Source organism: Vigna unguiculata, chromosome 1 (genome assembly GCF_004118075.2).
Source record: "Vigna unguiculata cultivar IT97K-499-35 chromosome 1, ASM411807v1, whole genome shotgun sequence".
Taxonomy (NCBI): Eukaryota; Viridiplantae; Streptophyta; class Magnoliopsida; order Fabales; family Fabaceae; genus Vigna; species Vigna unguiculata.
In genome coordinates, this window is record NC_040279.1 from 10,275,441 (window position 1) to 10,301,726 (window position 26,286).

Here is a 26,286-nt window from a genome sequence, read left to right on the forward strand (position 1 = left end):
TGACCGGTATTGAGAAAGAGAAAGAAATGGAAGAAAATAGATGTGAGTCTGATTGATTAAATTGTTGAATAACATTGAAAGCACATCTCAAGCTGCTTGAATAAGTTTTTTAATGATTTCATTGTTAGTGTCGCAGGATAGGAAGGATAGGAGAATCCTTGAGCTATCACTTAAGTTGTACAATGAAAGGCAAAGGTGCAAACAACATTGTGCTGCATATGAAGAGCAATTAAATATAATTCTGAATGATTTAGAGAAGCACACCGAACATATTTTTTGAAAAAGTTGTTGTTGTGATACGAAGTATTAGAGAGATTGAGGAGGAAAAATCATATTCAGATGGTGGGTAATTAGTGCTATTATAGCTTGTTTCTTCATTGGAGACATCTTGGTTGAGATTATCAAAGAGTCTTCTAGACATTGAAGCCTAACAATATTTTGTCGACTTTTAGATGCGATTTTGCTTGAAGTAGTGTGTTGTATCATGTACCTTTCAAGTTAAACTTCAGCCACCATATAGTTTACTCAAAAATTCATTCTCTAGTGTTTACCATTTTGTGGATTATGTTGGTTCTCAAAGTATAATTCATACATGATTTATTATTCTTGCTCAAAAGCAGTGAGTATAACTTAGTCATTTCATTCTTCCATTTGACTAAAACTATTTCGATATTTGGTCATCACATAACCTTTTTCAAAGCATCTAACTAAAGCTATGTCATCTTATTTTATGTGAATTTATCCCAAATCAACGTTGTACTTGATTAAAAAAAAGGTGTTCAAAATTCAACAGAATCATCTAGCACAATTTTGTAGAGTAAAAAAATAGGATTAATCATTTTTGCCTAAAAACTTCAACTAACACAACACGTTGTAACAACAACAGTAGTTCCCTGATTTCATTATCCTTCATCCAAAGTCATTAAAAAAAATTAAGTCTATCATTACCAAGACAACAAGGCTCATCTCATTTACGCTTATCAAATTAGGTGTTAACCCTCCATAAAAGTCCGTTGCAAAAAATAACACCATTGGTATGCATATTGTGGCAATCACCATCAACGATCAAAATCCCCAATCTATTTTTTAACATAAACCCTAATTTCAAAAATGAATTTTGAATATTAAATTAGATTTTTATTTCTCTGCCACGTCACTAATAACTTTGATTGTTATAATCCTTGTCACTGTTTCAGCCCTACCCAACCATGTCAGCTCATTGTTCACAAACAATGTTTACCACAACTTAACAAAAAGGGCATCTATGATACATTTTAACAAAATTGGGGATCTAATTAAGACTTCTAAAAAAAGAGGGAGCAAATTGAGATTTTGGAACAAAAATGGGACCAAAGACATAATTAAACCTTTATAATTTAAGTATCACTTATGTGACATTTTGATCCCCATTTCTACCGGTATAATTTTTCATTTTATTACAACTCAACATTAGTAAATCCAACTTTATCACAATGTCTTCACTAAAAAATTTTCAACCACCTCTTTTTGGATTTTTTTTTTTCAAAAAGGTAAGGGACTTTCATTGATGTTGTTGTGCGTGTCAACCATAAGAAAAATCACATGTGAATAATGTCTCTTTAACATTCAAAACCTCCAAAATGTCATCATTACATTCCCCATTTTGTGGCACGAAAATGTGAATGAATTGACCCATGTTTCACGCTTTGCAAGTGCGCATTGTAAAACAGGGTAACAGTGCCAAATTGAAAAGTTCGTTACGTAAACAAAAACATTTGAAACTTCAACATGATTTCCAAGGTGGAAGGAAGAAGTTCGGTGAGAGCAATAATCTCTATGACGCACTTGAGAGGGATAATTCGTAATAGTCGAAGGTAGAGTTTTGTGAATGTGGTTGGAGTTCAACAAAAGATGTTGTACCATTCCCACAGAATGAAGTATTCTTGCATCGAAATTGTTGTAGAAGAGATTGATGAGATGAAATTGAGATTTGGACAAATTTTTTGATAAAATGTCAAGAAAATGACGGAAACATCTAGAAAACATAAAAGAGAAAAGAAAGTAGTAAAGATTTTTTTTATTTTTCTATTGAAAATATCATAGACAAATTATAAAAAAAAAATCCGTAGTAGTTAAGATTAGTAATTAAAATTATGAAATAAATAAAGAAAAATTATAAAAAAACAAATAACAACAAATAAGAAAAATAAAAAATATATATAATAATTACATCAACCAATTAATATTGAAATTAATTAATAAAAATTTAATTAAATATATATATATATATATATATATATTTAATTAATAAATTACAAAAATTATTAAAAATTTAATTAAAAATATCTAATTCATCATTTCATTCAAAATTTAATAAGCCTTATGCAACAAAACACCATTGTATATGGGTTTTTCTAACTCCATGATATTATAGTATTCCTAGCAGATGTTGTCTCTCAGGCGTTGGTTCTTTTCTTTAGCCACTCATAGCGACCTTTCATCTTCTCCCCAAAGAACCTTGGTTTTTGTTCCTCCTCTGATACTCAAGAACACCCTATCCAAAAACAATCTTAGTTGCTCCTGTGTGGAACCTAATAAGAAAAATGGATTTTTCTCAGTGGCCAGTGATCTCCAATCTTCTTCTTCCTACCACAAAGATTCTCCCTTTTCAGGTACTATTTCCCTTTTGTTACCCTAAAAATTGTTGTCTTTGTGGCAGTAGCATGAACCCGTGTGCATAATCTATTACCAATTTTGAAATGCCTTTTCCTTGTTTTCCAGGTTTGGAGGATGCTTTGATGAGTTATATCTTTGGAAAGAAGAGGGCAACTGACATTGCTCACATGTATGTACTACTGGTTTATCATATTATGTCCTGAAAATTGAAATGTTTCTGTTTCCAAGATTTTTACTTTTTTTCCACTAGTATTCAAAGGATAAGTTAGTTTTTCTGCAGAATTTGTGTTCTTAATACCTCAGTTACTGAATCTTTTACTTTTGATTCTCCACAAAAAAAATACTCTCATGATTAGGGTCTTTAATTCTTCAATTTTGAGTTGCTATTGTTTCTTCTTGTGAAATGACAGATTAAAATTTTAAAATTCTGTTTTTTCTCTCAACCATGCTGACATTCTAACCTGGAACTCTTTTGTCAACTTTATTTGTTGCCTCCAATAGTAACAGAGACAGTTGTTGTCTAAGGTACGCATAGGCGGATATTTTATGAGTACGACCCTAGAAAATTACATTGCATGTGATATATACTATTAGAATGGATGTTGCACTTGGAATTTGATCTCAAGCTACACTTGTTTCACAGAGACGGGCTAAGCTTTTAATTTTTTTGGGAAGTCCTAAACCCTAATAATTTGAGTCAAAACTCTCTGATTCTTTGTCATATAATTTGGGGAGCTTCTCTTACATATTTATTTCAGTTTCCAAGCTTCTAAAAGGGTTTTGATTGAGTTAAAAGTGGACATGTTTCATGCTTGTTACAGAACACTATATGGGACCCTTCTCTGCTTTGAAGTTCACCACATATATTTTGCTACTTGTTATTATTCTCATATTTATCTATATATGCTATGTTTGGACAGACTTCTTCGTAGACACTTCAAATATAGAAAAATAGGGTAAAAATGAAATGAACTTGTAGATCAACTAAATTTAGCTTATGCATAATTTAAAAATATTATACTAGAAAATTTCTATACATTATGCATAAGTAAATTTTGGTTTATGGAGAAACTCATTTCATTTTTTTCCTTAGAAATGCTTTTGGAGAAACTTGTCCTAGTACACCATATATAAATTGTTATGGTAGTAAAGTCTTGATAATAAATAAGTATACTTCTTATACTTACCAGGGTGTGGAAACAGGTTGTCCGAAAAGGAGACACTGTCATTGATGCTACTTGTGGCAATGGTTTTGACACCTTAGCAATGCTTAATTTAGTTGCTGATGATTCTCATGATGGTTATGTATATGCATTAGACATTCAAGAAGATGCTTTGAATAACACTTCCCTCTTGCTGGAAAAGTCACTTAGTTCTAATGAGGTTAGCACTATATATGAGCAAATAGTTACAACCTTGAATTGGTTGGCCAAAAATATTGCATAAAACAGTCAATGTTATATAGCCATTGAAAAAAGTTCTATATCCTGCTATAGACTGAGAAGTTGAACTGGCCTCGATCCTTTTAGTTTTGGTGTGTAGTTAATTTGACAACAGTTTAGAACTTTCATGTCACCAACTACACTTTCAAAATAAATGCAGAGACAACTTGTCAAGCTCTTCAATATCTGCCATAGTAAAATGGAGAATGTTGTTCCAAGGAATGCCTCAGTTAGGTACTTGTTTCATGTTCCCCTGTTCCTACTTCTTGTTTAGAAGCTAATGATAATAAAGACCAGGGATCGGTAAACCCTTATCTTTGAAATTGTAACCATTTATCACTTGAGTTTATAAAAAAATTATTGCTGTAGTTCCTAACTTTTCAAAGCATCATTCCCTTTACATCTTTCTTTATATGAAATAAAAGTTGAAAGCAAATGCGGGAAAAGGACTCAAATAATGACCTTTTGTGATTGATTGACACCGATAACGTTGGAGACTAGGATTGAGGTATAATTTAATTATATCCACTGAAATGAAATCTGTTATGTTCTTTATTTTTATAGATTTCTTGAAAAAAGAATTATAATTTCACTCTTTTATTGCAACTTGGTCTCATTGCATGAATCTTTTATGAGGCTAAACAGAAATTTCTCTAAATTTCAAAACAATATATTGAGATGCCATTCCCTATGCACAGTCAGGCACTAAAGGCTGATTTGATTATAGACTTGGCACTTCTAGGCTCAAGTCCACTAAAATAGCATGTGCCGTGCCACAGTTTTCCCTTAAAATATTGTCTGGTTTGAAATTCCTAATGCTTTCATCAAGGTTTTGTCATTAAAATGTGTCAGATAGAGTTAAGGAAAGAAAGAAAGTAAACAAAAGTTACCATTTACTTCAACTCTTTAATCATGAGATTTTTGGATGTATACTATCAAAACTATTTTCAAATAAGATAGCCTAAGGTTACTAATTTTGAATGTAGATTTCATAAACTTTGATACAACCATCATTTTAAAGATAATCAATATTAGCTGCAACCCTGAATAATGATTGCATTAATGCATTTCTTATTATAAAACTACATGTCATGGTGAGTTGCTTCCTATGGATACAATTCATTGAAACATGCTTATCTATCTTAATACTCTGCATAGGCTTGTTGCATTCAACTTGGGTTATCTTCCTGGAGGTGACAAAGATATAATAACAGTATCAGAAACAACATCACTGGCATTGGAAGCTGCCAAGAGAATTCTGATGCCAGGTGGTCTCATCAGTATAGTGGTGTATGTGGGGCACCCTGGTGGACGGTGATATTTCTGACCCTTTACTTTGTGTCATTAAGAGATCTTTGAACCGCCAAATATGCTAATTTTAAGACTGGATTCTGTGTTGGAATTTTATTCTGGTTCCTTTGCCGAACTTTCAAAATATACTATACTGATGTTATCATCAAGTCAGTGTCCATCAATATATTTTGAAGACATGATACACGGCTTAGGATCAACACAAAAATCTAAATTCGCTAATTTTCCATCGATTTTTTGAATGTTCTGACTTTTTGAAGCTTCACTTGCTTCAGTGAAGACTTCAGTATTCCAATTATTCCTTCCATATGTAATGGTAAGACTGTTTTGAAACTATAGTCCCTTGTTATTAGACTTTGTTCTAAATGTGTGCTGTAATAATTATTTTTGACCAAAATACCCTTAATTATTTTAGTATAAAATAATGAATACTGTCAATTGCTTACTTCTCATTTCATGAAAAATGAAGAAGTTCAATAAGCCACTATTATTACTCTCTAATTAATTATAAAGGTGAAAAATATTTAAGTTAAAAAAATTATATGAATAATCCCAAAACTCTTAACAATTTTTTTTTATGTGTGAAGTAGTTAAAATATTTCAATTACTTCCCTAATTATAAGACATATTCTCGTGAAAAAAAAAATAGTGTTCATCTACATGTCTAATTATTTAATATTTATGGTTTATTTCCAGTGAAGAATTGGAAGCTGTTGAATCTTTTGCTACTAAATTGTGTGTTGAGAATTGGATCTGCTGCAAACTCCAGATGTTAAACCGTCCATTTGGTCCAATACCAATTTTCTTATACAGAAGATGATGCAAATTAATTTAATACTGCTCGTGTTTGTAAGTTGTATTCGCCATGTGAGAAGTATTATGAGGATTATGCTAATTATTTCTGGTTGAATTAATGTTTTTTTGGTATTCCTAGTTAGAAATTTATCTATTACTTATTATCCAAATAAATTATTTGTTATGGAAAATAATGTGTCTCTTGGATTTGTTTGTTTATTTTCTTAAGAAAAAATATTTAAATTTGTTTGTAATAATGGTTATCTATGTTCTCTCATTTCAGAAAAAGATCAATTTATTTTTAAAATGTTTCAATATTTTTCACAAGAGGTTACAAGTAGTTTCTTTTGTTTATAACACTGTATATAAAGAAAAAACGTTTTAAATTTAAGAGAACGTTAGCAAGATTATTTTATTATTTTTTAATTATAAAGTTTGATAGGCTTTTGTTAGAATCGGGCCAAGGCCCAAATCTTCTATTTTTTGGGGCTTCTTCTTGTATCCCCAAACCTTCTCTTGTATCCCCAATAATTACCCTTTTGACCCTAATCAAAAGTATGAAACGGATTCTGAAATCCGTTTCATAAATTTTCATATTTTTTTATGAAACGGATTTCGGAATTCGTTTCAGAAAAGTATGAAACGGACTTCAAAATCCGTTTCTAGAAAAAAAAATTAAAATTTGTGAAACGGATTTCGGAATTCGTTTCAAAAAAGTATGAAATGGATTCCAAAATCTGTTTCATAAAAAAAAATTAAAATTTATGAAACGGATTTTGGAATCCATTTCAGAAAAGTATGAAACAGATTTCGAAATTCGATTCTAGAAAAAAAATTAAAATTTGTGAAACGGATTTCGGAATCCGTTTCAGAAAAGTATGAAACGAATTTCAAATTCCGTTTCAGAAAAGTATGAAACGGATTCCGAAATTCGTTTCTAGAAAAAAAATTAAAATTTGTGAAACGGATTTCGGAATCCGCTTCATACTTTTCTGAAACGGATTCCGAAATCCGTTTCACAAAAAAAATTAAAATTTATGAAACGGATATCGGAATCCGTTTCAGAAAAGTATGAAACAGATTCTGAAATCCGTTTCTAGAAAAAAAAAATTAAAATTAAAAACGTGGTTGTCGTTGATGTTGCTAAGGGAGGGGTCGAACTCGACGGCAAAGGAGGTTGAGCTGGGGGAGGGTTGGGGGAGGCCCATGGAGAGGGCAGGGAAGTGGGTGGAGGAGGTGATGAGGAAGGCGAGGCCTTCGTCGGAGGGGCAGGAGGGAGAGGAGAGGATGGAGAAGGAGAAGCGGGAGGAGAAGGAGGCGGTGGAGTTGGTTTGGGGGTCAAGAAAACAGAGGGTCAAAAGGGTAATTATTGGGGGTACATGAGAAGGTTTTGGGGTGCAGGGAGAAGCCCCCTATTTTTTTTCCTTTCTTTTTCCAGTTCCTTCTTTTGGATCATTGTTTTTTGCACCCCATCTTTTCTCGCAACACTCCTATAGTCTCTGAAATACTAGTTATATCTCTACTGAAATAAATAAATATCGTGTTTTTTGTTGTACAATATGTAGATCTTTTGGATCGTATAATCCGGAATAAAAAGATGTTATTTTTTTCTATTTGTATTTCAGATTATATACACCCGAGTACAAATTCAGAATAGAAAATTATACTGATTTTACATTACGATTCATATTGCAAAATTCAAAGTACAACATTTTGCAAAATATACAATGGTTCTAGCGGTGTCTTTCACATATCAATAATGGAGGTGAAGAAGTGCACGATTGGATATAGAGTGTAACATAGAATAGATTCTATAAATGAAACATCACATATAATATAATATAAAAGAGCACACTCTGATTCAAATATATAGTCAATGAAGTAATTAACAAAATCCAACTTACTCCTAAGGTCAAGCAGAATAACAATAAATAATAAGATATTAATTCCAGTGGGATTTCCCCAATATTTGTCAAACTTATCTTTCATCCTCATTGCCATCGATCTTATGCTCACATCACTACTCTCATAATATTGTCGAATTTTTTTACCAATTTCAAACACCTCCTTTATATACATATGACTAGTGACATAAGAAGAACCAGAAATGCCATGGTAGAATGGTAGAACAGACCTCGCATATTCTCAATCTTCTTCTAATGGCACACCACTACTTTTGGTCATTTCAGCACCAAATTTCTTATCTTGCATATCTAGCAAGACAAAGGCATCTTTGTACTTCAAGCTTGCCTCTAACATTAGATAAGTTGAATTCCATCTAGTTTCAACATCAAGGCAAGCAAGACCTTTATAAGAAATTCCCTCTTGTTCAACACAAGCCTTGAATCTAGCAAATCTAGCTGGAGAAGATTTCACATATTTAATTGCACTCCGAATTTTTGAAATTGAATCTTTTATCTCTTTTAACCCATCCTTCACAATCAAACTTAATATATGTGCACAACAACGCATATGGACATATTCTCCCTTTAAGACAAGACAATTCCATGATAACATCCTTCTTTTGAGGTATTGGACCCCAACATCATTTGTTGTAGCATTATCCACACTGACACTAAGGACTCACTTCAACTCCCAATTATTCAAACAAGCCTCAACATATTTAGCAATGAACTCCCCTGAATGACCTGTTGTTTGAGAAAAATTCAAAATTTTCTTATGAAGCTTCCAATCATCATCAATAAAGTGAGTTGTTAAACTCATGTAGTTTAGGTTTTGGATTGAAGTCTATGTGTCTGTAGTTAAGCAAACCCTCCCACACTGCTTTGATAGAAAAATTTTCAACTTTGTTTTTTCCTCTTCATAGAGTTCCCACATTTCACGCCTCAATGTAGTGCGGGATGGGACCTTAAATCGTGGTTGCAAGGACCGTACAAAGTCACGGAAGACCTCATCTTCCACAAATCGAAAAGGAAGCTCGGACTTCACAAACATCTTCACCAACTTCATTCGAGATGCATTTTGGTCAAATTTAGAAATAGTTGGTGAAGCGCCAACACTAACCCCTTCTGTAGTTGATGATGAGAGTTTTTGCCTTTTGATTGCTTCTCTATTAGGATTTTCTTTGCATCTCATCAAATGATTCCTCATCCCACTTGTTCCAGCCAAATATTTAATCAAATCACCACAATAAGTACACTTAGCCTTCTTTTCAGAATAAGGTTTTTGTTTAGTAAAATGCCTCCACACATATGACCGACCTTTACTGTGCTCAATTGACGATGTAGCCATACAAGGAGGTAAAGGATCAATCCCAAAAGTAGTTGGTGTGAGAGTTTCGACGATTTTTGGCAATGTAAAATCCATGTGATCCATCTGCTACAAATAAAAAACAATGCAGGAAGGAAAACAATAAATGGAATAAAACAGTGGATGATATTTTAGTTTAATGCGTTTTGAGTTCCTTAGACTAGTCTAATATAGTGTTTCTTTAATTCTAATTTTGATTAAATCTTCTTAAACTTGACTAACTTGAATTTTAGTCGTGATTTTTCAACAATCTTGAGATAAAAATTTAAAAATTTGTTGAAGTCTACAAGTTGGCCAAAAGCATAACGAAAGTTGCCAAGTTAAAAGCTTAAGCATCAACATCACTAATCCTACGCTAGGTGGCATCAAATGTGTAAGGCAACCAACATTGCAAGCAAGAGGGAAGCCTCAAATGAAACAAATTGTTGCTAGATCTTATAGATTTATGTAGATCTTACATATACATATACATATACATATATATATATATATATATATATATATATATATATTCGTATTTTTTTTGTTATAGACTTATAGTTAAGATTGTTCATGAGTTTTGTACAAATTAACATATAGTTGCAGCATCTAATTGAGAAGTGTTTGATATTTCACATGACCAAGGAAGAATGCACGTAAGTGCTTTCTAAACATGCAAATATTAATCATATTATAACATCCACTAGTATGATCTTAATTTTCTCTCTACACACACCTTAAACCAAAGACCATGCACATATTTCATAATTTTATCGCAGATAGATATGTAGTATGGTAGCAATGTTTCATGATCTTTCTCAAAGTTACACCTATTTGAAAGTCAATTCTCTTTATAAGTCAGTTGATGTTTTTTGTATGTTTTTACCGTTATATTTACTACCATCATGAGAGAATAAAAATGAAATCATTTATAACCCGCTCAGATCAATTTTCCAGTTTATTCATTTGTTCTGTTGAGTTGTGAATCTTAATGAAACAAGAAACACCTAATAATTGTAATACACCTAAGTTTTGTCCTAATGAAAATCCTACAATACTCTGAAATTAGCAATGTATTACAATAACTTTGCAGTAAAATTTTAGTAGTCCAAAAACTACCACCTAATGTTGACAGTGTGATACACAATTATTTAAAATTACATTGTTTAAAATGAAGATACTCTAGGAACATCCACTGGAAACTGGTCGATCTCATCAATCCAAAGACTCTTTTCCTTAGCAAAGTCGATGGTCCTGATAGCCTTCCACACTACACAATTACACTTGAATCCCCTCACTGGTTTCTCTAAAACCACATCACAAGTCTCATTAGGCTTGGTGAGTTCAATTCCCCTCACTTCCAAAGCTTTTCCTAGCTCATTCACATAGGTTTCTAAGCCATTTGGGAGCAAAGGCATCATGTCATACCTATAGCTGTAACTAGGAATCTGGTTTAAGTGATTCCCTTCAGCTACTTCAGCAACAAAACGCAATTTTTGTGTTGTTTTGTGACTCAAAATTGGTGTCCCATATCCCAATTCCATCAACAACAAAAAATCTAAATAGGAAATCATGTTATTTGTTACTCAAAATTGGTGTCCCCAAAAGGCACAAGTGGGTTGTAGAAACTAGAGGCAAGCTTAATCCAATCAACAAATCATCAGAAAAAGAAAAAAATCACAAAATCAATTACAATTTAAACACTTCAAAGTTCATACAAATCACCATGTGTTCATCAATAGCAGTAACACACCCAGAAGAAAAGCATTTGTTCACTGTTGGGTCAAATGAATTAATTATACAGAATGGTTGAAAGGAAAAATGAACCTGATTTCTCAATAAATCAAGACTGCTCAAACCAGATTTTCCAACTGTGTTTCAAGTTGTTGACGAAGAAATCCCTAACTGGTTCATCCCAATAAAAAATTAGAATGATCGAATTGTAGAAAAAAGAAGTGAAATGAAAATCTAAAGATATAAAGAGATAAAGAGCAACAAGATACCTCAAGAAGGCAAAGAACGACGATGACAAAGAAGAAGGACAACGCAACCTTCGACAGCGGTAAAACCTTCGATGGTGGCACAACCTTCGACGACGGCGAGGCGATGGAGACAGGAAACTTCGATCTGTCTCGGTGGTGGTTGAATCTCGATGGTGATTGAATCAAAAGTATGTCACTACTTGTGGACCGAATAAAATTCAAGAGAAAGGAAAAATTACAATTCAGTGCACTGGATGTAAACAATGAACTGTTTGAAGTACAGTTTTTCAAACTTCAACTAAAGAATAGTACAATTTAATTTTATTATTAACAATTCAATTATTTTTGGTTTAAATTTTACTATTAATAATTCAATTATTTTTTATTTTAAATTAGTTAAGTAACTTTTGTGTAGCCATATATCTGGTTATGTGCTCTCTGATACCATTTCTTGTGTTATTTATTGTTTAATGCCATGTTTTGCTTTGCTATTGTGCATTTTTGGGAAATGAAATAAACGGAATGTGATTCATGGTAATAACCAAGGATTGCTTTGAAAATGTGTGATTGCCTTGAAGATGTCCACTGCGGAATCAACGTTCATTCTGCTTTGAAATGAGAAAAAAAAAGTGGGTTACAAGTTTGAACTCGTTTTTAATTGGTGGACCAATCAACCTGACCCGTTTTGGCAGGCCAAAATCGGATTGGACTAAAACGAGCCAGGATGGCCAGTTTTACCACCCAACACAAAGTTAAAGTTTTGGGGCACGCTCATTTTTTTTCACACGTAATACAAGTGACAAGAAAAATGCAGATAAGCATATATAATTCAGCCATTGGAATGAAATGGAATACTGAATCAGACCTACTTTCTGCTATAACATTACAAATAAACTATTTTTTAACATTTAACTCCCTAATTAAGCACCTAAGATCACTAGTTATGGGCAGCTGCAAACTAAATCAACTATCACACCAATCGTTAAGAGAGCACATACAATCACAAATGAGTGCAAAAATCCTCAAACAATCTGCGGCTTTCTTCAATGCATAAGCTAAACTACTGCCGAAAGGCATGAAGTAAATTTGTAATCAAAAGATGCGTGCTACTTCCCAAACCTAATTGAATTGCACATAATCATCATGAATCTGTTTGCTGCTGCTGTTGTTGTTGCTGTTGGGGTGGTTGCTGTGGCTGGGGTTGTGTATGGGGCCATGGCATGAAAGCCATGGTAGGTCGAGGCTGCTGTGTAGAATATAGTGCTGCTTGATCAACTGGCTTTCCCATGATCATCCCAGGAGGTCCAGCAGGATGCTGTGGAGGGACATAGTAATAGGGCATATCAGCGGGAGAACCCACTAATGGAATAGTGGCCTTGGTTATTCCAAGTCCTTCCTCTTTCAACTCGTCTCTTGGAATAATATCAACCAAGAAATCAAATACATCGTTTCTTGAAATAGCAGCTGCTATATCATTCTTTTGTAAGGTTCTCCTTTTGTTCTCTTCTGTGTGAATCCAAGAACGTAATGTCAACTCTAATATGAACATTTCACATGCTTTTGCAAATATGACTGGAGCTTCTGCTGAAATCATTCGGACATCTTCATCAGCTTTCATTATCTTTTTTATTCGAGCAAGAGGAAGACTGTGATTTTTAAAGTCAATGGTTTGATCGATTTCTTGCATTTGATTAGACCAGAACATTTGCAGCTGCTGCTGTTGGTGCTGCTGCTGTTGATGGTGGAAATGTTGGGCTTGCTGGAAAGCAAGCTGGTGAGCAGAGCTAGAGAAGGCAGCAGGAGCCTGTGTTGGGGAAGGAACAGCTACAGCAGGTGTGCCAGCAGCCACCACGGGAGCAGTCTGGTAATGAGAATAGGTTATTTGGTTAGCACCTGCTGCAACTCCCATCACATGCTGCTGCTGTTGTTGCTGCTGCCGCTGTGGAGTTCCCTCTGATTTATCCATGATGATTTTCTGCTTTAAGATTTTACCTTCAAACTGTCTTCTCTATAGTTCTATAATAAAAATAAAACAGAAAACCTCATCATATGATATTAAATTGCAAGGATACAAGACTTATAGAGGTAAAAAAAAAAATCATTCAAACAGTATATTATATAAGAATACAGAAAATAGTCTCTGAGATCAAATCTTTATTGATTCAATATTCTCCTACTTACAAAGTTACACAAAACCACATCAACAATAAGTTAAAACAGAAGCGGAGCACATAGTCAGAATTTTTTTGGGTGACAAGTCTAAAAACATGGAGATCAGCATAGAGGCATATCATAATGAGCAAGGTTACCTCTATCATCAGGTTTGTAAGCATTTATATGAAGAACATGGGTACTTGGTAAACACGTAACTTATGAAACAACCAAAATAATACAAATAAATACCTACAGCTTCTCATTACTTAGCAGGTAAGATGAATCTAAGACCAAAGTCTATGTTATATCTTTAATATCTACCAAGCCATAGAAAGGATCAAAAGTTTGGCAGTCATAACCCACAAAAGAAAAATGGGTGATCAAAATTAGTCATGAAAAGATCCAAGTATTCAACCTTAGAAGGCATATTAATAATAAATGCTTACACCATTTGTTATCAATCAACAAACTAACATTGATGCACCCATGAAAGAGCAAACCAAAATTAAAACTGCAGGCAAATTGCATTCAGAATCCAAGTCCGAAAACAACAGGAACATAAGTTGAACACTTCGAAGAAGACCGAGGAGATAACAGGTCATTATTGTGTTTTTAATTCATAATTTTTAATCTTGAAAAGTAAAAACAAAGAAAACTCCATTAAGTATACGAGAGTACGAATCATTACGCATGCAGGATCAGAAAGCACGATGTAAAAGGCTGCTCTGTTGCAGAACCATCAAAATTTCAGAAAGATAGCTAAACTCCTTACCTCCCCATACTATTTTAGACACTTTCATTGCTGATTTTCAAATATCAAAATTTCAGAAAGATAGCTAAACTCTTTACCTCCCCACAGCCCTTTCATTGCTGATTTTCAAATCAAATAGCTATAATCAATCCAAAATTGAAATCAAACAAGTTTCCTCACTTCCACCCCTCCAGTAAAACACGAAACTTCGCATCTCACACAAAATTCATGCAAGACAGCAAACCCTCTAATGCATGCATAGAATGTAACCGCAATAATCGTTCATAACCCACAAAGTTGAGACCCAGAAGTTCATGCACTTCTATAAGTGAAAACAAATAAACTCATCTAAAACTTTTTTTTCCAAACAAAAGTATCAAAGTCACAACAACGTTAAACTCAGCTCCATAACGATCCAAACAGACCCAGATAATCAAAACAAGAATTTGAAACGCACGAGATACAAAATTAACACTTAATAACAAACAGAAATGATAAAAAAGACTGTATTTTCACTTTCTCAGCGGATCACGGAAAAGAAACAAGGAAAGCAAGGAGAATCAAAGGAGAAATTTACCCATAAAAATTGGGCGAGGCTTTGCGTTGGACTGTGAGGTCAATGGTGGAGAAAACCCTAGGCGAGAGAAAGTAAGGGTAAAGAAAGAATAGTGAGGTTTGGTTTGAATATAAGGAGGTAGACAGTGAAGTTGAAGAGTGTGAGCGTTTGAAATCAAAGTTTGTGTGTGGAGGTTCTAGAGAGAGAGAAAGAAAGTGCGCTTCTAGGAGCATCTATCTGGTATCGACACGTGGCGCGTGATGAAAGTTCTGACATTCGAAGGAGAGTGTTCAGCGACACGTGGCGTAGAAGTAGTGGCAGTCACACTGTTTTTGAGAACGACTGCGACGTTTCCTGGTGTCGACAGCGCATGTTATGGGAATTTCAGGCACGCGCCATTGTGGGAATTGCAAATGAGTGGGAGGGAGTGAACTTATTTACCCTTTTGTACATTGTTATCCATTTGATGAATATTGAAAAAATTCTTTGCGAAAATGAAATTTTATAATTTCATTTTTATAAAATGTCTCATTTAAAAAACATTTTTGTTTTTACTGAGATCCAAAGGATCCGCTTTTGACACATGGAAAAATATTTATGATTGCTTAGATGTTTTAAATGTTTCAAATCAAATTCTTTCTTGTTTAAAGAAAATATATGTCTGTAAAAGATTGTCTGACATCTAAGTAAGAATTTAAGAATATAATAATGAGCATGTGAATATGTTTCTATTTCCTAAGGAAATATCACCTACATTTATAGGCTTATGGGCCTATGAAATTAGTTACAAAATAAAAAATAAAAGATAATAAAAATTTACTACATTATTTATGATAAACGAATATGATAATAACAGTAATATATTATATAACTAAATTAATCATATTTTGTTTATATATAGTATAAAAAAATATTTAATCAAATTATCGAGATTTGACTACATATTTTTCTTTGTTAACATCCGATAACAATAACTGTACTGATAAATATCTTTATTAATATTATTTAGCCACTTTAGATTAGTAATACTAATTTGGCCATGTTGGTCCAACTCTTATATATTTAGTAGATCGGATAAGTACAATAACTATTAAAATTTAATACTAAGTTAAATATCAAAGTTCATAATAATACTTTTATCAAAAAAATTATATGTAAAAAACTCTTAGTACAACGTTATATTATAGGATTAAATATGCTTTTAGTTCTTGAACTTAAAAGTGAAATGAGAATTTGTTCCTTTCTGAAACCTTAATACATCTCAAACTTAAAAAATGAATGGATATAATCCTTCTAAAACACACTAAAATTTTGTGGACGTGTCAAATGTGTTTCCTAACTAATATTGAAGCGGAAACGTGTCAAAGGGTGTAAACAACTGAAATATTTACATGAAATGTGTTAGACACGTTAAAAAAATAATGTAATTAGGTTAAAATGACTATTTTCATTCGTTTTTAAAGTTTGAAGACCAAAATATATAAAAATTCTAGAACGATTTCAATTTCGTATCAAAATTCAAGAATTATTTAACTTTATTTTATAATAACATTTGAAATATTTTCTTATGTGAGTAAACTAAAGAATAACGTATTTATTTCATGGCAATAATAATTCACATTTAAAATTAAGTTAATTCAAAATCATATTATTTACATTCAAAAATATAACTACAATTTAAAATATTTAATTTTAAATCTTAGTAAAATTTTTATGGAATTAATAATTTGTTTCATTATATTATTTTAAAATTTATTTTAATATGGTCCTGGTATTTTTTTTTAAATTCTAATTTTTTTAAAATTGTAGTAGTTTAATTAGTGTAAAGACACATAAGGAAAATGCACAAAAATTGTGTTTTTCTTTTCAAACTTACCAAAATGGTATAAATTTTGAAAAAAATTATAAAAATGGGTAAGTCATGCTAACTTGGTACAACTTACCGTGAAGAAGTTGGCTAACTTAACTTGGTACAACTTTAATGTGCTATTTTTTTAAAATTTTAATTGAAGTCGTACCTTGGTACGACTTAGTGATATAAATTGAAGTTGTGTCAACTTTATACAACTTCAATGTTAAGTAATCTTTTTTTGACTAATTTTAATTGAAGTCGTCTTAACTTGGTACGACTTCAATATCTTGCGTTACAAACTGAGATGATGTCAACTTAAGATAACTCCAGTGCGTTGTTTTTTTTCTTTTTTAATTGAAGTCGTGCTAGTTTGACACGACTTCATTTTAATAAGTGAATGTCGTGTCAACAATGGTGGAACTTAGACAAAAAATTAAAGGGTGTCAATTTAGATTTGTTATGTATAATTTATTAATAAAAAGGGCCTTTTTATTTCTTTGACTAAAATCATTTTCATACTGCAATGCACATTTCTCAAATTTTAATTTTTCTAATTGATTGAATTCATGCAAAATAGATATTCTAATTTTTATCCCATATTAAAAGTATTCAACTAATTCATTGTATGCGGTGGAAAACATAAAATCCCAATCTCGTGAATATGAGTTCTTCTATCTCTCTATTCTCCAATCTTCATTTCTCAATCTGTCTTTCTTTTCACTTTTACACTTTATTAATAATTTGCTGTGAAAAAACTTTATGATCATATACAAAACCTTAATCCTTTATTAACCAAGATCCATAAAATTTGTTTTTATTTTATTTTTTAAAATATATAAATAGTGTATATATAAATAATGTATATATAAATAATATATATATATATATATAACGTAATCAAAATAATATAATAATATATAAATATAAATTTAAAAAATATATAAACATATATAAAAATTAAAATTAAAAACCTTGGGAAACAATGACTTCCCTTGGTCATAAGTAGGGATGTCAAAAAAATCCGTATCGGGGATATCTACGGATAAAATCTGTAACGGATAGGAAACTAATATTAAAAATGGATACCCGCTACCCGCGGGCATGAGTATTTTTGATACCCGCATGTTAAAGGGGCGGGTACGAGTATCATATATATTAGTAAAAAATATTCAGACCTAATTTTTTCTAAGCTGCACATCTTGTCTTTTGTCTTCATTCTTCCAGCTTCAAGTATTGGTACGTTGTCTTCTTCCAAGTACACCCCTTGTTTGACATTCTTCTATTTCCTTTCTTTGAAATTGGGCATATACAACAAACCCTATATAGACAGTGACATTCATGGTATGCTTGTTGTCAAATCATGGAATCAAAATAAGAATATTTGGCACGTGGCAGTTGAGGTTTATCTTGTTTATTTTTTAGGAATCAATCGGAGAAAGTGGATTTGTTGATCAAAACACTAATTAAAGAATTTCTATTGGGTTGAACATCATTTTATATTTACTTTTATAATTATTTGAACTTGTATGATCTTGAGTTTATTTGAACTTTATTTAAAATTTATGACAATAATGTATTTTATTTTATTTTATTTAAATTTATGATTAAATATTTATTTTTTAAATAATTTTGTAAATATCCTTGGATACCCGTGGATATTCGCGAATATGAAGAAATAGGCAGGTACCCGCATAACGGATATCCGACAGATATGGGTACGAGTATGAGGCGAATATTTATTCAACGAGTAGGGTACCAGCTACTACCCGGCCCCATTTACATCCCTAGTCATAATAAGCAAGATCTGCCCGTACCTGTCAAGTTAATATGACTTCTTCACAATGAAACCATATCAACTTGATACGACTTTTCCATTTTTTAAATTATACCACTTAAGTAATTTTGAAAAAAAAAATCATTTTAGTGTTTTGCCTACACATAAAGATATATTAATATGTTACCTAATTTAACACATTAGTAATATATTTGTGATGATGTAAGTTTTTAACATTAATGTTTTTATTTTATTAAAAATATAAAATATTTGGAAAGTAAAAGCTAATTGAAATTTTAGGAATAATGAAATAATATTAAAATCAAATAATACAATAAATATAATATATTTATAAATAATATATATATATATATATATATATATATATATAAACTTATATATAAATATATAAATATATATAATATTATAGTATATATACCTATATATTACAAAATTATTCTATTTTGGTGTTCACATTTTTATTCACAATTTTAATCTTTAATAAATAATCATTATTTTAAATTAAAATAATTATTTTATTATTTTTAAATTTTTAATAACTGCTTTATTAAATTAAATATTTTATTTATTTAAATTTTATTTTTAGATAATATTTTTAAACTAAAATAATATTTTAATGGAAATAATTTTCTACAAAATAATACAATTTTAAAAATTATTTATATTTAATTTAAAATTAAAAGAATAAATAACACATTTATTTTTCCTAGTATTACTAATGAAAAATATATATGTGTTTTTGTTTTTCCTTTCATAATAAAAGAAAAGAAAAACTTAATTTTTATTATATTATTAAAATAGAAACATAGAAAAGTATGATCACAAAAAATTATTATAAACTAAATTATTTTTATAATTTCATTGTAAATACTACTAGTGGAAATATATACGTGTTTTTCTTTTTATTATAAAAGAAAGTAAAAACTTGATTTTTATTATGTTATTAAAATAGGAAAGTATGAACACAACAAATTATTATAAAGTAAATTATTTTTATAATTTCATCATAAATAATTATAAAATATAAAGAACAAAATAATTAAATTAATTAAATTAATTCGAATATAATTAGTAACGATTTATAAAATGTGTTTTAGTAGTTATTTAAATTTATATTATATATAAATAATATTATATATATATATATATATATTATATTACACTATTTACTCATAAATTTTAAAAGATAAAAAACTAAATGTAGAAGGAAAAATATCAGGGTTAGTGTACATGTTTGCCGCTATAGTGTTTTTATTCTCTCTGCGTTTCGGCTGTAAACCCTAACTTGAAAATTCCCAAAATATCTCTTCTTTCTTCTTCTTCCATACTCTGATAGAGTCCCACCACCAATTTCTTCCCTCTCTGCAAACGCTCTGGGGTTTGGAACTATCCGATTTTGGTTTCCGGTTGTCGCCGCTCGCCGAGAAAATTGGCGTTGTTCTCTCCAAATTCGTCTTGGACAGTCAAATTTAACTGTTCGTTGGTTCTTTTACTGCAGGTAAATGTTGAATTTGCTTTGGGTTTTGAGTTTTCTGGTTGCAATTCTTTTATATTTAGTTTTTGATGAAATAGAAATAGACAGTGTACCTTTTGGGTTTTAGATTTTGTCCGGTTTCTCATATAAATGGTTTGAAGAAATCAAGTTTGTAAACTTCATTTTCCAAATTGTTGTAGAAGTTGTATTGTATTGAGGATTACTGTGGACTCAAGAATCATTTCTTTTATATCTGGTAGGTAGTTGAAGTAAGTGACATAATGAGATGATTTCTTCGAGGGATTGGGATTTGGTTTGGGTTATTTAGTGATACCAATTTCTGGTGTTGTTGTGAAGTTTGTCAATATATGTATATATATACATATCTAGATGTTTTAGTGTTGGGAATATTGAATGTAGAGGTTTAATGGGTTTTAATGTCATTGATAATGTTGTAAAAGGGATTTGGTACTTGCGGTGACTTAGTCAGAGGTTGTATAATTAGGAAAATATGAGATTGGCGAGGTTGTATAATTAGGAAAATATGAGATTGGCAGATTCCTTTGGAAAAATCTTGGTGATGGTCAGTTATTCGTTTCAGATTTTGATGACTAAAGGCAAGAAAAAACATTGGAGGGATGATTCCCTATGCTTTGTTGACTTCAGTAGGGTTTATATATTTTATTTATTTGTAGATTAGGATGACGTAGTTGTTTCTCATTATTGTTTTAATAGACAGGGAACAATTATTTAATTTACATTAGTGACATGATCATAATGTTATGAAGTTTAAACAGATATACATCAAAACTAAGTTTCATCAGAACTTATGGCTGGATTGTTGCTTGGTGATGCGTCTCATCATGGAACTTCTCAAGGTGTTTCTCAAAGATACTCTCAAGAAAAGTCAGAGGATGGCTCGAGATGGTACTTTTCTAGGAAGGAAATTGAAGAATACTCACCATCCAAACAAGATGGCGTAGATTTGAAGAAAGAAACTTACCTACGCAAATCATACTGTACATTTCTGCAAGACTTAGGCATGAGACTTAAAGTGTGAGTCTTGTTAGTTGCCTCAGTGACCTATATTAATTCAATAGGTTCTTTATTGACTTTCCTGTTTAAGACATGCGGTTTATTGTAAGTATCCTTGTTTCGTATTTGTTCAACTGATGTGAATACTGAAAGTAAGGTTTCTTAAGATTTGATTTGTTCCCTTGTAGGAGGGCAGGAGGTCATTAGGAATATCTTAGCAATTTTAATGTCTACATATATTTAAGATATTGCTGGCACGAAGGGAAAACATTTCTTAATCTATGTTGTAGTAAAATTGATAACAGATATCAGTGAACACACTTAAATTCATTTATCGTTATGTTGATATTGATTCAATTGTGTTGCAGACCTCAAGTAACTATTGCAACTGCAATAATATTTTGTCATCGATTCTTTCTAAGGCAGTCCCATGCAAAGAATGACAGGAGGGTAAGTTTGTATCCTGTTATGATAACTTTCCTTGTCTTTCTTATTGGACAGTTGTTCTCTGTGAATAAATTTTTTTCTATATATTTAATTATGTATTTTAATGAGCAGTGTTAGCAAATCTGTTTTTTGGATTGTTTTTATGTTCATGGCTGTTGAATTTGCATTAGTTTGTTTTGATGACTATTGTTCAATATGATTTATCTATGCCAAATAGAATGATCAAAATTAAATTGCAGAGACATAATTGAGAGAATATTTTAAATTTTTTCTACTGTACAACTTATTGGTTGGTCTGAGCACGCTCTTAGACTTCTAGCTGCTTTATGACTGTCTACCTGCATCTTCTGGATCTGAACCTAAAGTGTTCTATAAAATAGCCCCTTTTCCTTAAAGTATGCTGGGTAATCTTTGTTTGTGTTAATAAAGTGTAAGAAAAACGTTTTCATCATAATGGAATGTGGTTTATCCTGGTTATAAAACTGCTGCATTATATTTTGTTTGATTTCTTTGGACATTTTCCATCAACCTTGCATAATATGCAGTTGTGGATAAGTAGTTTGACGAATTGGGTAATTTATAGTCATTCTATGTAATAAGATTGGTTTTGAGGCCTGATATTTACTGGTCACTGTCAAGGTATTTATAGTTATATATACATCCTGGATGAGCAGGATTGAACATTATTATCATGTCAAATCAGTAGATGAATTCTTATTTGTTTTTCTCAAACTAAGAAAGAATAATATATTTCTTCTGCATTTCAATAATGAGGTCATTGGACCTATAAATACATGAGTCTGGTAGTTATTTTATGAAATATAGAGAGCTAATTCTAAGGAAACAAATCGCTGTAATTATGGGATTGTTTCTAAATACATAATCCCAGTATTAATAGCAACATATATCTGTAATAAAGAATGAAATTATAGTGAGGCTAAAATAAGGAACTTCTTAAAATACATGAGTAGCACGGTTTTCTTCAACTTGGTGAGTAAGTATTCTCCATTTCCTGCTTAGATATAATTCTTTCAAAGTTAATGCAGTTCAACCCTTTGGTGAGTATGTGTGCTAGTTGATTTTGAGTGGACAACATATGGGATGCAAAATAAGCAATTGTCTAGATTTTCCTTGTCTGCTTTTAATTACAATATTACTCTGACCGTGTTCATCTTAGCAATCGGGGCAAATGTTTCCAAGTAATCCACTTCATAGGTTTGAGTGAATTCTTTGGCCATGAACCTTGACTTACAATTTTCAACGATGCCATCAGTTTGATATTTCACTGTATATACCATCTCAAATTTATAAAGAATAATATTCTTATTCTGTATTTCAATAATGAGGCCATTGGACTTATACTAAATACATGAACCTGCTAGTTGTTTTAGGAAACATAGAGCTAATTTAAGGAAGGAAATCCTTGTAATTATGAGATTGTTTCTAAGTACATAATCCTAGTATTAATAGCATGATACTAATAAAGAATAAAATTATAGCAAGGATAAAGTAAAAAAGTTCCTAAAACACATAATGAGCAGCACGGTTTTGACAGTTTTACTAACTTGTACCCTTGATCAGGTTAGATTTAATATGTAGGACTTCAATTATAAATATGACTATTTTTATCCAAACATTGTATTTATAGTTTCTATGCCAGTCACCAACTAGCTGCTTTGATTGTAGTAGTTGAGTTTTTGCTGTGCTATGTAAATCTTATGCTGCTTAGTGTTTAACTTTGTAATTGTTTTCTTCATTTGGAAAACATGTCATACCTTTCCTTGTGTGGATGTCTTACCTATTTAATGTCTTATTCAGCATGATTTAGAGAATTATCACATTTATCCTTCCCTGTTGATATATCTCTTTAGATGCATAGTCATAGATTCTCTTATGCATAGAATGAAAAATTAAATTGGACTCATGGTTATAATTAGTAACTTAATATGTTCTGCAGACCATTGCAACAGTATGCATGTTTCTTGCTGGGAAGGTTGAAGAAACTCCTCGTCCATTAAAAGATGTAATTCTTATTTCATACGAAATTATACACAAGAAGGATCCAGCGGCAATTATGAGAATAAAGCAGAAGGTATTTCAAAGCTATCTTTTTTCTGACTCCAGACGTTTTAAGTACCTGCTAATTTATTGTTTCTTTGTAGGGAATTGATTTAAGTCCCTTCGTTCACTGTCATTCTGTTTTGTTTTTCTTTTTTCTTTTCACTTTTCGCATACCATTCTAATTATTCACATTTCTGATTTCTGTTATTGAACAACCTGTATATTGAAATTGAAATTTGTTGTTTTCCTTTTTATGCGTTTGTTTAACTGCATGGGGATTTATTTCTAAATAAAATTCTTTGAAATTTCTCAGTTTTACCCACCTCTATTTATTTCCTCAATTATGACACAGGAAGTGTATGAACAGCATAAAGAATTAATTTTACTTGGAGAGAGGGTTGTCCTTGCAACTCTTGGTTTTGATCTGAATGTGCACCATCCTTATAAACCTCTTGTCGAGGCAATAAAGAAATTCAAAGTTGCTCAAAATGCTCTTGCTCAAGTTGCGTGGAACTTTGTAAACGATGGGTAGGAAGCTAATACCATTTTTTGTTCAGGCTAGTAGCCTTTGATTTTCTTTCCTGAAGTTATGATGTGATATGCAGACTTCGGACATCACTTTGTTTGCAATTTAAGCCACATCACATTGCAGCTGGGGCCATATTCCTTGCTGCCAAGTTTCTGAAGGTGAAGCTTCCATCAGATGGGGAGAAGGTCTGGTGGCAAGAGTTTGATGTCACTCCACGCCAATTGGAGGGTTGGTGTCTTTTTATTCAGTACTAGTGGTATAAAGAAATGAGGAAAAAAAGTACCATCTCATTGTCAACTCTATTTTGTCCTTCCTCTTATTAATGTTCATCTCTCTCTTTCTCTATGATGGTATCTTAGTATTTATCTATTCAAGGAGATTGTGGTGCAATCATAATAACTTTAAATTTCATTATCATAATGCAAAGCCATTTTTGTCCCTACTTTTTGCAGAAGTGAGTAATCAAATGTTGGAGCTGTATGAACAAAATAGAATGCCACCTTCCAATGATGTTGAAGGAGGAGGTGGGACTTCTAATCGAGCCACTGCAAAAGCTCCAGCTAATAATGATGAAACTTCAGCTGCAAAGAGTAATCCCCAGACTGGAGCGACTAGAATCGAAACATCGAAGCCTGTGTCTTCTGTGGCTGCGTTTGATTCATCAGTCCCAAATCATGTTGGGCGCCCCCCCTCAAATCATAGTAGAATTGGTGATTACGGGAGCACAGAAATGAAACACAGGGTGGAAGGTGATGCCAAAGGCAATCAACATCCCGAGTGGGAAAACTTACATGAAACTCAAGAGATGGTTAAATCTCAATCTGATAATGGTGAGAAAGAGCTGGAAAACAATGCTGGAGGGACCGAAACAAAAGAACCTACTGATTTGAAAGATAAACATAGTAGCAGAAACCTAGATAACAGAGAGGGTGCATTTAGCCGGCCTCCTCAGGAAGCCATTAAGAAAATTGATAGGGAAAAGGTAAAGGCTGCATTAGAAAAACGAAGGAAAGCAGCTGGTCATATTACTAAGAAAACAGATGTCATGGATGATGATGATCTTATTGAGAGGGAACTAGAGGATGGAATTGAGCTTGCTCCTCAGAGTGATAAGAATAGGGATAAGAGGCAAAGCTGGTCTAAGCCCTCTGACAGGTCGGATTATGAGAACATGCATGGAAGACATCAAGATTATGCAGAGGAGCAAAATCATGGAGTGAAGGGTGTGTCTTCATATGAACAAGATCTAAGTGCTGTTGAAGAAGGGGAGGTATCTGCGCTTGATGACATTGGCCTTCCATCACCCAAGTCAAGCAATCGGAAGAGAAAACCAGTAAGCTCCCCCGAAAGAGCGATGGAGGGGAAGCAACGGCATAATTATGGCCCTGGACCTCACCAGAATAGTCGTTACGGTTATGTGGAGGATCGAAACAAGGTGAGTCGGCTAGGCCATACTGAGAGGGACAGCAAAAGGCATGTACAGGAGAACCATGTTTAATGCTTTCACTTCTGGTATGATGCAGCAGCCGTCTTAGCCTTCCGTTAAGTCAGGTCTATTTGTTTGAAGGACTTGAACACATTCAATTTTGCTGGAGGGACCAATTTCATTTACTCAGTATAATGGCATATGGGAAAATTGTAAATTAGAAAGAGGAGGTTTATATAGATTATCGTTGGACACAAATCAGAATGTCCATTTTCCCGCAAGATCATCCATGGTTTTGATGATTACCCCTTTGAAACAGTAGTAGGTGTGATCATAAACTCAGCCTATTTACTAGACGGAGGATTCTAAGTGTCATTTCTCATATCCTACCGTTATAGCCTTCAAAGCCATGCCTGTTATGTTTGTAGTACACTTGGAAGTGAATGTTTCTGATATATATTCCCTTTGAAATAGGGAGCATGGATGATCTTCATAATTTTAACCATTGGATATCATTAGTCCATAATGGTCACTGGTATTATTATGATAAACATTTACAAAATACTTCTCACACAATAGTTGCACAGTACAGCCATATAAACCATAGGATAGACACGATCAAGTGGGTTGGGTGAGGCTCTCAACCCGTCATAATGTAGTTTGTGGGTTGACTTTTTTAATTTTTCAGTATTTGTTTGAAATAAAAAATAATTTAAATAACTAATTTAATTTTTAATTGCATTATTTAAAGGATTTATTGTGATTTGAATTA

The 26,286-nt window shown here is 32.1% G+C and overlaps 3 protein-coding genes across 6 annotated transcripts; 2 read left to right on the plus strand and 1 right to left on the minus strand.

Annotated features, from left to right (window-relative positions):
- The first annotated feature begins 2,392 nt into the window (after positions 1 to 2,392).
- Positions 2,393 to 6,345, plus strand: LOC114167809 (putative rRNA methylase YtqB). Of its 2 annotated transcripts, none has more exons than XR_003600565.1 (6): positions 2,393 to 2,651; positions 2,761 to 2,824; positions 3,846 to 4,038; positions 4,258 to 4,331; positions 5,256 to 5,724; positions 6,105 to 6,200. XR_003600565.1 is itself a non-coding variant. In XM_028052819.1 (6 exons), exons 1-6 carry the CDS (start codon positions 2,426 to 2,428, stop codon positions 6,226 to 6,228), a joined length of 837 nt encoding a protein of 278 aa, XP_027908620.1. In that variant the 5' UTR covers positions 2,393 to 2,425; the 3' UTR covers positions 6,229 to 6,345. The 2 variants fall into 2 exon arrangements, 1 of the variants encoding a protein (XP_027908620.1); XM_028052819.1 differs by having other exon boundaries at positions 5,256 to 5,411; positions 6,105 to 6,345.
- Positions 6,346 to 12,231: 5,886 nt separating this feature from the next.
- On the minus strand, positions 12,232 to 15,075 carry LOC114181151 (nuclear transcription factor Y subunit C-2). Its single transcript, XM_028067544.1, has 2 exons — positions 14,917 to 15,075; positions 12,232 to 13,450 (listed from the first exon to the last, which is right to left on the minus strand). The coding sequence occupies exon 2, from the start codon at positions 13,398 to 13,400 to the stop codon at positions 12,576 to 12,578; it is 825 nt and encodes a 274-aa protein (XP_027923345.1). The 5' UTR covers positions 13,401 to 13,450; positions 14,917 to 15,075; the 3' UTR covers positions 12,232 to 12,575.
- A 4,678-nt stretch (positions 15,076 to 19,753) lies between these two features.
- On the plus strand, positions 19,754 to 26,040 carry LOC114186715 (cyclin-T1-3-like). 3 transcript variants are annotated; one of them, XM_028074696.1, is made up of 7 exons: positions 19,754 to 20,040; positions 20,805 to 21,072; positions 21,420 to 21,501; positions 23,456 to 23,590; positions 23,912 to 24,087; positions 24,165 to 24,316; positions 24,541 to 26,040. In XM_028074696.1, exons 2-7 carry the CDS (start codon positions 20,846 to 20,848, stop codon positions 25,584 to 25,586), a joined length of 1,818 nt encoding a protein of 605 aa, XP_027930497.1. In that variant the 5' UTR covers positions 19,754 to 20,040; positions 20,805 to 20,845; the 3' UTR covers positions 25,587 to 26,040. The 3 variants fall into 3 exon arrangements, with proteins under 3 accessions (XP_027930497.1, XP_027930505.1, XP_027930514.1); XM_028074704.1 differs by having other exon boundaries at positions 20,814 to 21,072; XM_028074713.1 differs by lacking the exon at positions 20,805 to 21,072.
- The last annotated feature ends 246 nt before the right edge of the window (positions 26,041 to 26,286 follow it).

What these genes read in the sequence shown, in the direction of transcription:
- LOC114167809 (XM_028052819.1), top strand. Translation starts at nt 2,426, where the DNA reads ATGTTGTCTCTCAGGCGTTGGTTCTTTTCTTTAGCCACTCATAGCGAC. An exon ending in GCAACTGACATTGCTCACAT is followed by an intron (nt 2,825 to 3,845) that starts GTATGTACTACT and finishes TATACTTACCAG; the next exon opens with GGTGTGGAAACAGGTTGTCC. An exon ending in CCAAGGAATGCCTCAGTTAG is followed by an intron (nt 4,332 to 5,255) that starts GTACTTGTTTCA and finishes TACTCTGCATAG; the next exon opens with GCTTGTTGCATTCAACTTGG.
- LOC114181151 (XM_028067544.1), bottom strand. Translation starts at nt 13,400, where the DNA reads ATGGATAAATCAGAGGGAACTCCACAGCGGCAGCAGCAACAACAGCAG.
- LOC114186715 (XM_028074696.1), top strand. Translation starts at nt 20,846, where the DNA reads ATGGCTGGATTGTTGCTTGGTGATGCGTCTCATCATGGAACTTCTCAA. An exon ending in TTATGAGAATAAAGCAGAAG is followed by an intron (nt 23,591 to 23,911) that starts GTATTTCAAAGC and finishes ATTATGACACAG; the next exon opens with GAAGTGTATGAACAGCATAA. An exon ending in CACTCCACGCCAATTGGAGG is followed by an intron (nt 24,317 to 24,540) that starts GTTGGTGTCTTT and finishes TACTTTTTGCAG; the next exon opens with AAGTGAGTAATCAAATGTTG.